We start from the raw sequence: 14764 nt of genomic DNA, 5'->3' as shown, positions 1-14764 counted from the left end.
GAAAGCCTCATCTTTCTCCCGCGGAGCGGCTGGTAGTTTCGAACAGCTGACCTTAAGGTTCGCAGCCCGATTCGTAACCACTACGCTACCAGAGTGACTATAGGACAATAAAAAAAGATTAGAACTATCCTCTAGGGTTTCCAAGGCTGTAAATCTTTATGGAAGGAGGTTGTCATACCTGCTTCCCAGAAAGCAGCTGGTGGGTTCAAATTGCCAAAGTTGTGATTAGTAGCTGAGTACATAAACATGGCTTAATTGTTGCTGTTGTTAAATGCTGCCAATACAATTCGAACTCATAGAGACCCTCTATGGGTTTCTAAGGAATAGTTGGTGGGTTTGACTTACCTATCTTGCACTTAGCAGTCCAGTGCTTATCCTGCAGCATTACACCAAGAGTCCAAACAGTGGTTAATAGAGCTTCTTAATTTCTTTCTCAGGATTTCTCCCCTACGCCATTTTGTTAAATACCATTTACCAACTGGTGCTTTGTGTTCTTACCCCTCCCTTTCTTGTGGAATGTATTTCAAGTTTCTCCTGTAACTACCACTTATTGGGAGCTAATTTAGGCAGGGCATTGTGGCAGTACTCAGAAACTGTAAGTAACTTGACCAAAGCCATGTAGTTCTAACTCAGATATATCTGTTTCCAGAATCTCGTATTACCTTGCACAGGGATTTTTTGTATCTGTCTTATAGCTTCTGAGCTCAGGAATTAATGTTAGTAGAAGTGCCTGGCCTACCAGCCCCTAGTCACACATTACCCAGGATTCTGAATGGAACCTTTGACCCCACCTTTTTAACACTTAACATGAGTAATATGCCAAGCCCTTAGGGTCTGGCCCATGGATAATTAGAAAGATGCAACTTATAAATGCATTCATTTTATGACAGAGTGATATTTCCCAGATGTTGTTTACGTTTGAAGTAAGGACAAGAGTGTTATCCCTACATAAATTGTAACTCTCAATGTAGCACCCACCCCTCTTTTGGAATATGGACAGATAACAGAGAAAATTTTCTGACTAAGGAGCCTCCCAATGCCTTGTGAGTAACTGATTTCTGAAAAATGTAGCAGGGACACCAATATCTATGTTGAATTGAATTAAATGTCACAGGTAAATTAAGAAGTGTATCTGTAGATTTTCAGCACATGGTCTAAAAATTAAATTAGCTGCTAAACAGATACATAACTAATAGTTGAATTCATTATATTCTATAATTTTAAATGACTTTCTGGAAAAAAATCATTTTTCCCTCAAATTTTATTAAAAACAGTAAGTTGTTTTCAGTATTACTTGGAAGACTGGGGGAACTAGAAAAGGTACACTACTGTCCTTAAGTGCCAAGTTAGTTCTGACTCATAGTCATTCTATATAAGGTTTCTAAGATGGGCTTGAACTGCTGACCTTGGCAGGTAGCAGCCCAGTGCTTATCTTACAGAGCCACACTAGAAGTTCTGGAAAGATCTACATATTAAAGAAAAATAAAAAAAGTTGTAAGTATAATTCAGATCAATAGTAAATCACCCATTGCTCTAATATTGCTGAAAATCATTTTCAGATGCTACCAAATTAAGATCTGTGTGAAAAAATAAGTTATATTGGGAATTGTGCTAACCAAAAAGTAATTCAGTGATTTGACATTTGTATCCGTTCTTGTTATTTCTTAGGAATGCACCAACATTTGCTGTGATGCTAAAATATGTAAAATCAAATCAAATTTTCAATGTGCATTAGGAGAATGCTGTGAAAAATGCCAAGTAAGATTATTTCTTTATAGTATCTTAATTATCATGATTAGTTTATATTTTTTTCTCTACGAGAGGGCTTCAAAAGGAACATGGAAGAATGGAATTAAAAGATCATGGAATTTTTCCACAAAAATTTGAAACCTGTTAATATTAATATTTCATACTACGTCAAATGAATAAGGCAAATCCGTAGTTTTTTCTTTCTATGAAATCATTTTACCTTACTATGTATTAGACCTTTATTAAGTGCTTTACATATAAGACTTAGTTAATCCTCTATCAGTTTTTGAGGTATTGTAATTTAATTTTGATTTTGAAGAAATGGAAGCTCAGAGTTAAAAATGTGCAAAATAATGTGCTCCCTAAATGGCAGGCCCCCAATGTGACTGACTCCCTGGTCTATTTTAGTTGTTCCTACATGTTTGCTGCTTCCTCTAGTGCCACGTGGTTGTCTTAGATCACATTTTATCATATCAATTACATAAGGTTTTTGCAGTATTTTTATTTTGCATATTGTCTGGGAAGCACTGTCTTCAACCTTTGAAGTCATTTGAGGCTGAAATTCTTAGAAATAAGACATAAAACGAGAATGCTGTATCACTTTCTTCGTTCAGTTTTTTTTGACTTTCCCTGCAATACAGAACTTAGCAATAGAACTTTTAAATGCTGAACTGCAGAAGGAAAGTGTAGATGATATAACAGGTTATGGACAATGTTTAGTGTAGAATATGTATATGTTGTTGTTGTTAAGTGTCGTGAAGTCAATTCCAACTCATTGTGACCCTGTATAGGGTTTTGAGGAGCAACTTGTGAGTATGAACCTCCCGAACTTGTGGTTCCAACCAACCTTGCAGTCCATTGTTTATTCCACAGTACCACACCAGGAATCCAGAATATTTGTGTATATATAAATATATATTTAAGGAGTCCTGGTGTGGCGCTGAGGGTTAATGCACTGGAATGCAAATCAGGTTGAGAAGAAAGGTCAGCTCACCGTATACAGGGTCGGTATGGGTCGGAACTGACTCAATGGCACTTAACAAGAACATATATATTCAATGTAAGAAGATATGCAAAAGAAAGCAAATTTAACAAATTAAGTAATACTCAACAAGCGTTTATTAAGTGTGCTTTGCTAGAGATTATGGGAGATAGACAAAAATAATTCAGTTTCTGACTCAAATAACTATCTTTTTCTTTAGGACACATGGAAATTATAAAAGTATAATGCAAGGTGTGGTTAGATGCACAGATAAATATTGTGCATTCCAGTTTTACAGTGCTTTTCTCATATATTTTCAATGAATTCTCAGGAAACCTTGTAGATATTAGATGTGAAAGTGGATTTTCATGATGATTGAATCAATTCTCTAAAGTTACAAGCCTAGTTACTGGTAGAGCCAATATTCAAATACATATTTTCCAAAACAAAATTCAGAGCTCTTACCTCTATACCACATAGAAAAAAAGAACAGCAATTTGTATTGAGGAATTTGCCTTGAAGAATCTTCATGGAAAAATGAAGCTTTTACTGCCTTTGAAAATATGGACAGACATATGGTGGTGGTAGTTATGAATAGTTTAGTCTGTTCTGATGTATAGTGACTCTGTATAGGGTTTCTGAGGCTGTAAATCTTTATGGGAGCAGAAAGCCACATCTTTCTCCTGAGGAGCAGCTGGTAGATTCTAACTGCTTATCTTGTGGTTAGCAGTCCAACTTGTAACTCACTATGTTCCCAGAGCTCCTTGAGTAGACATATAAGTATAAAGAATTGGAAAAAATTTTCCAATGAGTAAACAGTGAAAAAAAAAAAAAAAGTAAGCAGCTGTAAACAAAGTGTGTGCGGCAACTAGTAAGAAAACTAGTCTGACTGGAACAGTGAGGGTTGAGATCGGAGCTTCTTACATGCTGCAATGAAATTTTAGTGTGAAGATCTTGGTATTTGATAAAATGAGAGAATGCCTGCTCACTTTAGTTACATAAAGATGTTCTTCCTGTGTCCACTCAGGTGTTTTCAAATTTGTGTTAATAACAGAATTTCTTTTACTATGATTTCTCAGAGAAAATCAGAGTAAGATCTACAGTAAATGGAGTTAACGTATCACATGAATATTTGATCATTTCCCCTTGATGAAAAATCATTTAATAGAAATTGCTGTTATTGTAAAATCATTTAATAGGAATTGCTGTTATTGTTAAGTGTTGTTGAATCAGTTCTGACTCATAGTATAGGGTTTCCAAGGAGCAGCTGGTGAGTTTGAACTGCAGACTTTGTTGTTCAAACTGATTTTGAAGTTCATTGCTTATGTTATGTTGCCACAGTAGGACTCCTTAATAGGAATATGTAGGTTGAAAAGAAATACCTGAAAATACAATGAAAGGAATTAAGGATTAGGAAAGTTGATGCCTGGGAAAGTCTCATAACATACTGATCTAGGGTGTGTAAGTTTATCTTACTTAATGGAAGATTCACTTCACCTGTAAATCTCTGAAGTTAGAGCTTTCAGGCTCCTTGTATAATAAGTAATCTGACAAAGAAGCATTTAACTAAGAGAGAAATGACTTTCTTCTTTGAATCCAAGATGTTGCTGCTTGGTTTTATTCTGCACTTTTCTAGTTTGTATTTCCATGGTGCTTTTACTGAAAGCTTAGAAGGACTGACTACTTAAGGACTTAGAGCATTGGTCAAAGTCAATAACAACAGCACCAACCAAAAGCATATCCTGGAGTTGGTTGTGAATCATGGTGAACTCATGGGCTGTAGAGTAGAACTGAGTTCCATAGGTTTTTGTGGCTCTAACCTTTAGTGTTGTGGTTGCGAATCGATCTGCGAACCGCAAGGTCAGCAGTTCAAAACTATCAGCTGTTCTGCAGGAGAAAGATGAGGCTTTCTGCTCCCATAAAGATTTACAACCTCAGAAACCCTGTACAGGGTCACTATGAGTCAGAACCAACTTCATGGCACTTAACCATCAAACTTTATAGAAGCAGCCCACCAGGCCTTTCTCCCATTCTTGCTGAATGGGTTCAAACCTCCCACCCTTTCATTAGTAGCTCAGAACAAATTGCTTGTGTTACCCAGAGACCTTGGTCAAAGTTGACAGAAATGGTATCATAGGAGATGACTTTGCCTTATATGAATATTGCAGATGTAAACTGGAATAGAATGATGCCATTTAGCACCTTACCCATAAAAGGTCAAATGGACCCCATGTTGTAACTTGATGTGATAAATCAGTAAGAGGATTAAGGTGAGAGGCAACATGGCAGTTCCATCACCACCTTGATCAAACGTAAGAGGAATTTCCCTGGAGTATGGCCTGCTTTATCTGTTGTTTTACAAGAGATTAAAGGATAGAAAAGACAAGAGGGAAGAGCCAGGAGCAGAACACATCCTTTGAACCTGGTTTCTGTGCTGGGAACCTAACTCCAGGGGAAGACTGATGCCAAGACACATGCTGGGCTTAGAGGGAATGTGAGGACTATAGATGCTAAATTGTGAGCCGATATAGTGGAAGGCTCCTGCTAGAACTGGTGCCATGAACTTGGACTTCTACCTTCATAAACTCTGAGTGAATACTTTTCTGTTAAAAAAATAAAAGTGAACTGGAAATTATTATTTCTGTTAAATTGAAGTATTACGATAAACCAGGTAGAAAACTGCCTTCCTTCCATTTTTGTTTTCCTACAGTTTAAAGCAGCAGGTAGTGTCTGCAGACCAGCAAAAGATGAGTGTGATCTGCCTGAAATGTGTGATGGTAAATCTGGGAATTGCCCTGATGACAGATTCCGAGTCAATGGCTTCCCTTGCCAAAATGGAAAAGGCTACTGCTTGATGGGAATGTGTCCCACCCTGCAGGAGCAGTGTACTGAGATGTGGGGACCAGGTACGAGCACAAACTCCAGCGATGCTGGCATTCCTGCCTCCTCCTAGGAACTCACCCACCCCCAAAATAAAAAAAATAAAAATCCTATCATTCCATGTAACATTGTCTAATTGTGAGCAAAGGACTGTAATATCCCATTTTTAAAAACTGTGCTACTGCTCAGAATCACGGATAATTGTGTGTTATGACTTAAGGTTAATTTTAGGATTGCTAGAGCTAGCAAATTAAAATACAAATTAAAATTTAAATTCAAGTTAAAAACTATTTTTAAATGTTCGTATGTCGCATGCATGATATGAGGCATGTTGTTGTAGACTATTGAGTCACTTCTGACTTATAGTGACCACACAGTACATAGGAAAATTGCTCACAGGTGCTACAGGATAATGTGCTGTGCCACAAGGTCAGTTTGAGCTGAAAGGTCCATGGTTCAAACCCACCAGCCAGTCATTTCCCATAAATCCTATACAGGATCGCTATGAGTCAGAACCAACTCGGTGATATTTAACAACAAAAATCTTTATGGGAGCAGACTCTCAGGTATTTTCTCCCAAGGACTGCACAAGTGGATTCAGACCACTAATTTTTGGTTAGCAACAGAGTGTTTTGACCATGACACCAATAGGGCTTCTATTTGCCACATATTTTTACTTAAAAAAAAAGTTGATCTGAAATTCAAATTTAACTTGGTGCCCTGTGTGTAAAATACAGGAGATGAGAGTACAGAATGGCAAAGACTAGAAATACTGGGGGATAGGCAGGGATCCAGAGAAGGGAAAGGAGGAGAAAGAAAAAAGGAGGATTCTGGGAATGGAGAAGGAGGTAGTAATCATTTTTTCTTTCTCTAAACCCAGAAATTTGAAGTCATGTTCTCTAATTATAATATATAGTAAAATCAATAAAAATTTAATAAAAACATAATTTAAAAAATATTAAAATGCATTAGATTAAATTGTGCTAAATAACTTGATTAAAAAGTTAATTTAGAAAAATCAACTATTGGACTTCTTGGAGATAGTTATCTATTATATAGTAATATTTAATTATCATACTCTTTTGGTCCACACTCTCAGATTCCTACTGAAATGGTTGAGGGAATATTTATTTTTTTGAAATAATAAAAAATCTCCATTGTCTCAAAAAATTATTTGAAGAGCGTTTCCCATGCCAGAAACTTTGAATAATTTCTGAAAAGATTCATGAGAAAAAATTTAGGAAAGCAACAATCAATCAATGATACACAGTACACACAGAGAAAAAAAAGTCACCTAGCCAATAAATGGGCAAGACCCTGGAAAAATTGAGTAGGCTGAGATCTGTGTAGAGCAAGCTGGATGCCATTGTTGTTGTTATTAAGTACCTTGGAGTCAGTTCTGACTCATAATGACCCTGCACGGGGTTTCCAAGGCTGTAAATCTTTACAGGAGCAGAAAGCCTCATCTTTCTCCCATGAATGGCTGGTAGTTTGAACGGCTGACCTTCAGGTTAGCAGCCCGAAATGTAACCACTATGTTACCAGAGCTCCTTTGGATGTCATTAGCTTATCAGGAAGTGCCAGGATGTTCTGGAGTCTGGTCTCTGTAATCTGCTTACATTTTGAGGGACATACTAAATTAAAGGTGGGGAAAAAAAAATGGTGTTTCTGATTAGAGATCCCATTTTTCTCAGAGAACTACAGTCTATAGAAAAACGGGAACAAAATCATTATCACAGAGGTGATTATACAGTAATTATGAGCATCTCTTTTATTGTTACCTGTTAATAAAATCACTGCAATAAAGTTTAACAATTACTTTCTTTTTTTCCTGACTTTCTTTAATATCTGTCTCCCCTTATAGTCAGTAAGGAGATGTTTTCTCTCTGGTCTACTTACAATAGTTTCCCTAGTGTCTCCTGGAGTTACTACTTCTTGTTGTTGTTAAGTGCTGTCGAGTCGACTCCGACCCATAGCGACCCTGTATAGGGTTTCCAAGGAGCAGCTGGTGAGCTTGAAGTTCAAAAGACCTTTCAGTCTGAAGCATTGGCACACAGCAGCCACACTTATTAATTAAGAGTTGTTAATTGTTTAAGAGTCTATTGAATTAATAATCAACATATCAATTGGAATGGAATTCATGCATTTAAGAGCAGTTCTTACAAAAGACTTAAAAAATGGTGTTGGTGGTTATGTACCTTAGAGTCAGTTCCAACTCATAGTGAGCCTGTATAGGGTTTCCTAGGCTATAAATTTTTACAGGAGCAGAAAGCCTCATCTTTATTCAGTGGAACCAGTAGTTTCGAACTACTAACCATGAGATTAGCAGACTGACTCATAACCACTACTCTACCAGAGCTCCTTGAGAAATAGATAGGCCTAAATAAATTTCCAATTTTTATTCAAGAACAAGATAAACATTTTATTTTAAATTAACTTTTAAACTTTGAAAATACTAGTTAACATATACAAGAAACAACAACAACAAAAATCACTGTATTTAATATCAACTAATGCCTACAGTTCAATACAAATCTGAGATCAAGAACAGACCGATCATCATTAAGAAATCAATACAAATGCCCAATGAACATTAAAGTAATTTCAATTCGCTAACAATTTAAAGTAAATACCTCATTTACACTTGTCAAATTTGCAAAGATTTTCTACAAGCAATCATGTTGAATGTTATGAAGGTGTAACAAGTCAGCTAGTTTTATATTGTTTTTGTTAAGTGCCTTCAAGTCTGTTTTGAATCACCGGACCCTATATAGGGTTTTCGGGGAGCAGCTGGTGTGTTTTAATGCTAACTTTGTGTTTCAAACCAACATTGAGGTCGAGTGCGTATCTTATGGCTCCACATCAGGATTTCCAGTTTTATATTGTTGTTGTTGTTGTTGTTGTTGTTGTTGTTATGTGCCATGGAGTCGGTTCTGACTCAAAGCAACCGTGTACAGGGCTTCTGAGGCTGTAAATCTTTATAGGAGCAGAAATCTCATCTCTGCAGAACAGCTGGTAGTTTCGAACTACTGACAGTGATATTAGCAACCCGATTCGTAACCACTACACTACCAGATTTTAGCACAATATTTATTAAAGGGAATTTGGAAAAATGCTTGCTGATTTTTCAATGTTGGTGTCTTATTATAAAAAGAAGTAATTAATAAATGCTGTTAATACATGTCATTATAGTAGTTCAATACATATGATCCATGTTATTATAATAGTTTACATTTAACAAAATAAGACCAATGCAATATCTTCATAGGGATATGCTTATTTTAACCAAGACTGGTTTATTTTTTTGTTTGTTTGTTTTTAAAGTATGAATTTGAGTGTTGAACAGGTGTTTTCTACTCATATCTAGGGGGTAACCCAACACAGAGACGGGACATAAGTCTTAGACTCAGAAGACTTAGACTCTGATTTCTCATCTCTCTGTGTCATAATCAGTATTATTCTAAGTTCCTTATGGATAAACGAGGACTAATAATAAGAATGGCTAGAGTCCTGGTGTGGCCATTACAGGATAAGTACTGGACTGCTAGCTGCAAGGAGTTAGAACTGACTCCACAGCACTTCTTGTTATTGTTGTTAAGTGCAGTGGAGTCAACGACCCTGTATAGGGTTTCCAAGGAGTGGCAGGTGAGCTTGAACTGCCAACTTTGCAGTTCAAACTGACTTTGCAGTCCAGCACATTAACCCACAGCACCACACCAGGACTCCACGGCACTTAACATAAACTAAAACAGTGGTTATTGACCACTTAGTACTGACCAAGTCTTGTTCTCTGTGGTTCACATATATTAAATCACTTAATCCTCAAAGCAACTGTATAAAGTAGGTGTAATTATATATACTCATTTTACAAGGGACAAACCCAGTTACAAAGAAGTTAAGTCACTTACCCAATGTCACACAACTGTTCAGTTTTACTAAGCTCTGAGAGTCTGAGCTCTTAACCACTCTACTCAATTGCCCTTCTCATAGGACTCTAGAAGGATTACATGTGAGAATAAATAAAACATATATGCAGGAGGTTGATTAATACTAGCTAGTCCTACCCAAAACCCATTGCCATTGAGTTTATTTTGACCCATAATGATCCTATAGACAGAGTAGAACTGCTCTTGAGAATTTCTGAGACTGTAAATCTTTATGAGTAAGTAACCTCATCGTTCTCCTGAAGAGTAGCTGATGGGTTTGAACCACTGACCTTACAATTTGAAGCCCAACACATCCCTCACAGGGATCTTTCTGGTAGTTGTCAGCAATAACACAAACCAGCAAGATGTTGCTGCCAAGCACCATCAAGTCAGTTCCACTCACAATGAACCTGTGTAGGGTGTCTGAAGAGAAGCTGGGAGATTTGAAGTGCTGACTTAGCAATTTGCAGTCCAGTGTTTATCCTACAGCACCACATCAAGACAAGCAAGAGGCTGTTGATATAATGATTGAAGTTTCCTTGGCTAAGTCTTAATTTTTAGATGAGTTTTTTAGCCATAAAACCATCCAAACATTTCCGAATATTTAGATAATTGGAATCCAATAGCAAAATTATTAAAAGAATATTTTAACCTTAACTTTATCTTTGAATAAATTATTTGTAGCCTATACATATTTCTCTTAATGCTCAATAAAATTATGCTAAACTACTTCTTTTCACCTTGGTTTATATTTTATTAGTTCTTTGCAGGATTGAATGTCTTCTCTTTTTTATTTTCAAATATGCCATTTCTGATCAACCCAGGAACTGAGGTTGCAGATAAGTCATGTTACAGCAGGAATGAAGGTGGGTCAAAGTACGGGTACTGTCGCAAAGTGGATGACACACCCATTCCCTGTAAAGCAAAGTAAGTGCTCTTGTTTGAATGTTTCTGCTCCTCAGACCAGGGCAAAGGCACACTGTCAGCCACAGCTTCTGACTTCTTCCATATAAAGGGAAAGTACATTTAGATATCATTCATTTGGTAACTATTTATTGAGTGACTAATATGTGCCACAATGTGAGCTAGGGGGTTGGGGAAAAAAGGACAAGAATTTTTTCAAGCTTTTCATGGTTGAGATTTCAGATGCACCAAGGATAGTTTATTAAGCAGCATGTATGTTTGAGAAGGAACATGCCTAGCTGGAAACATGCCCATGAATTTTCCAGTATATTATAGGTATTTTTGACATAGTGTTTTCATAATTATTCTAGGGGTTATTGTTGTCATCGTCATTGTATGGCATTGAATCAGTTTTGACTCATTGTGACCCTATATAATAGAGAAAATTGTCCTATAGGTTTTCTAGGCTGTAATCTTTTTGGGAACATATTGCCAGGTCTTTTGACCCACAGAGGCACTGATAGGTAGGTTCACACTGCCAGCCTTCCAACAAGCAATACAGCACTTCAATCATTGTGCCACTAGGACTCCTTGATTCTAGGGGTAGTGATATGAATCTACTCGGAGGAATAACCAATAAACTTGCCATAGAATTACATTAAAAATGAAATTGTAAGAGAGAGAATTGATAATTCATATAAATCATTTATTTTTAATATTCATACCTGGCACAAAATAATGGAAACCAGATGAACTTGAGAATATTTTATGAGATTTTGGTCTTGATTTTGCAATTTTAAGGTGATTTTTAAGATTAAAATTATAGTGAATTAAACACTTTCTATCTGCTCTAAATTTTATACATACAGAAAATTTTATAGCAAGAGGTGAAACGTGTAAGTATTTCTTAAATATTTCCTATTGAACACTAATTTTTTGAGAGCTAGACATTATTAAAAATTATTTTGAACATAACATCATCTTGGGGGAAATCTGGCTTTACATGGTAATCACCTGTGGTCTCTGTTGAAAATCACGAAATTTTCAAAGGGAGGAAAAAAAAAGTTTATGTAGAGGCACTATGTTGCTTGAAAGATAGTGAGTGACAAAGTGGGGTAGATAGGGTAGTTTTAAGGTTCCCTGATGGGACTGTGAGACTGCTAACAACAAATATGGCAGTTTGAACCCACCAGCCATTCTGTGGGAAAAGGATGAGTCTGTCTGCTTCTGTCCTACAGTCTCAGAAACCCCATTTAGGGTCACTGTGAGTTGGAATCAACTCAGTGACAATAAGTTTGGTTTAGATACATGCATATGTGTTCATATACTATTATCCTGCACAAATGCTAATATGTGCACTGGAGAATATCTGCTGAGAGGCAAAAAATACCTCATTCTCTCAAAAGTTGATCTTCAAGTCATTTCTTAATAGCTACCAGTTGTGCCTCTCTCCACTCCTTAATCATATTTTCCACTGCCAGCAGCCATGATAAAAAAAATATGATTCCATCACTGTTGGAAGAATTTTTCAGAGCTCTATTTGGAATCTGTATAAAGGAACTTACTCCAGCTTCATTGGTTTTTATTTTACTCACTTTGGCAGCAATTGAATGGGTTTTCAGTGCTACAAGGAGACAGCTCTTTGCAATACCTCGACATGGTTCCTTGGAGTGTCAGCTGAGGTTCAGCTTTGCATAGGTAACAGGTGAAAATTGAGGATGATGTATTTTAGAATTATTCTGCTGCAAGTCACCAAAACAGTTAGGTTATTATAGCTGCAAAAAGATAGCAATATATTCTGAAATGCCTTCATGATGTTAAGAATTCATCTTCCCTATACTTTCCAGCTCCATTGCACATTTGACCTCCATTTCCAAGTGATTCTATTGATCTATGATAACTTCTATAGTTTCAGCTATTACCTCCCATCAGCAAAAACTAGAAAGAGATGGTAATGAGAAATGTGTCAGGCTGAGTTCTCTACAGAAGCAAAACCAGTGACGCTGATATATGTATATATAAAAAGAGGTTTCTATCAAAGAAATGACTTACATAGTTGTAGAAATAGGTAAATTCCAAGTCCAAGGGTCAGATGTCAGGCTAGCGGCTTCTGATTCACATTGCTGCATGCCTGATGAACTAGGGATCAGCAGGTCAGTTGGCAAGCAGGCAGGTAGTGCAGGCAAGATGGCAAGATGCTGATGACTCCCAGGATTGGCAGATAATAGAGTAGGCCACTGGCTCAAATCCAAGAAACTGGAGGTTATATGAAGGCCAGAATCCAGACTCAGCAGAAAACAAGCAAGATTTACATGACTTTCCAATATATTAGGAGCAGGTCACATCACCAAAGGAACTTCCTTTAATTGATGGGCTACTCAAAGCAGATCTCATCAAGGAGTTAAATACATTATTTTGATCTCATCATGGGGAAATACTGTCTTAATTGCCAAAACAATGAGAATCCTGTCCCAGTCAAGTTGACAAAACCCTTAACTATCCCAAGATATTTTCTATTTTACTCATTAAAGAAACTGCACTTAAGATCTTGTTTCCTTCCCATTGGCCAAAAATTAGGCAATTGGTCAGAATTAGGTGTACTGGAATTTAGGAAGTGATTTGTTTTGTTTTAACAATCCTGTACATTGATATTATTTCACCCCCCTCAAACCAAACCCAGTATCACTGAGTCAATTTCTATTTAGTGACTCTATTTTGTTCTTGTTGTTAAGTGCATCCAGTCAGTTCTGACTCATAGTGATCTAGCATAGGGTTTCTGAGGAGCAATTGGTAAGTTTGAAATGCCAACCTCGTGGGTCAAACCAATCTTGCAGTCCTATGCTTATCCTACTGTGCCACACCAAAAGTCCTATAGGATATACTATAATTTGCACCACAGGGTGTATGGAACTGTATATCTTAACAGGAGCAGACAGCCTCATCTTTTCCCACAGAGTTGAACTTGCATTTAATAGTCCATTACCTAACACAATTGCACCACCAGAACTCCTGCTAATATTCAGAGATTCTACTACTGAGAAAGAAGAAGAAAATGGAAGTAACATATAAATAGCAGCCACTATTGCAGAAAGAAATACCATGAATTAAAGACTGATAATCATAGAATTAGGGCTGTTGTGGCACTGTAAGATAAGTCCACAATGTCGGTTTGAACCACAAGGTTGGCAATTCAAATTCACCAGCCTCTCCTTGGAATATACAGGGCTGCTATGAGTCAGAACCTATTTAACTGTACTTAGCAACAACAGGTCATAGAACTATTTTGTATTTATATAAAACTGTATCTTATTGTTGTTACATGCTGTTGAGTTTTGACTCATAGTGACCCTGTATAGGGTATCTGAGGCTGTAAATCTTTGTGGGAGCATAAAACCTCATCTTTTTCCCTCGAAGCAGTTGATGTTTTCAAACTGCCGACCTTGTTGTTCACAGTCCAGTGCTTATCTTACAGAACCACAGTGCTCCAATGTGTGTCTTAAAACTGTAAAACTGTAATTTAGATCCTAGAATGTCAGTGTAACAAAATTTTGTCTTTTCCTCAGTGATGCCATGTGTGGGAAGTTGTTCTGTCAAGGAGGGTCAGATAATTTGCCTTGGAAAGGACGAATAGTAACTTTCCTGACATGTAAAACATTTGATCCTGAAGACACCACTCAAGAAATAGGTATGGTGGCTAATGGAACTAAATGTGGAAATGAGAAGGTAAGTTTAAATTGTGGTTTTCACTCAAAATAGTTTTAATGCTTCATAATCATTCCCTGGTTGCTGTGTATCCAATTATTGGAAAATTACTGGAAAATGATATGCAAAAGATTGAAACAAGACCTTTACCTCACGCCCTATACAAAAATGAACTCAGCATGGATTAAAGATCTAAATGTGAATCCCAAAATTATGAAGGTCATCAATGAAAAAATAGGGACAAATGTGAGGACTCTAATACAGGGCATACACAGACTATCAAACATTTTGAAAATTACACAAACAGAAGTAGACAAAATAGATGATTGGGATATACTAAAAATTAAAAACGTATGTGCATCAAAAGATTTCACCAGAAGAGTTAAAAGGGAACCCACAGAATGGGAAAATCTCTTTTGCAACAACACATGAGATAAGGGACTGATTTCTAAAATATATAGGAAACTGCAACACCTCTACAAGAAAAAGACAAATAACCCAATTTAAAAATGGGCACAGGCCATGAACAGACACTTCACCAAGGAAGCGATCCAGGCATCTAACAAACATGTGAAGAAATGTTCACGATCACTAGCCATCAGAGAGATGCAAATCAAAACAA

At 36.8% G+C, this 14764-nt stretch overlaps 1 protein-coding gene across 1 annotated transcript in view; it reads left to right on the top strand.

The window, feature by feature from the left end:
• Positions 1-14764, top strand: part of ADAM28 (ADAM metallopeptidase domain 28) — a gene marked incomplete at its 5' end in the record, with an annotated part of 109959 nt that overhangs the window by 79577 nt on the left and 15618 nt on the right. The window contains 4 exons of the mRNA XM_006864444.1: positions 1669-1758; positions 5442-5637; positions 10362-10464; positions 14004-14163. Of these exons, the coding sequence (XP_006864506.1) occupies positions 1669-1758; positions 5442-5637; positions 10362-10464; positions 14004-14163 (549 nt within the window). The remainder of the gene's footprint in view (positions 1-1668; positions 1759-5441; positions 5638-10361; positions 10465-14003; positions 14164-14764) is intronic.

This window comes from Chrysochloris asiatica, unplaced genomic scaffold (genome assembly GCF_000296735.1).
Source record: "Chrysochloris asiatica unplaced genomic scaffold, ChrAsi1.0 scaffold00064, whole genome shotgun sequence".
Lineage (NCBI taxonomy): Eukaryota > Metazoa > Chordata > Mammalia > Afrosoricida > Chrysochloridae > Chrysochloris > Chrysochloris asiatica.
The sequence above is the reverse complement of the archived record's forward strand: the minus strand, read 5'-3'. Positions and strand labels throughout refer to the sequence as shown.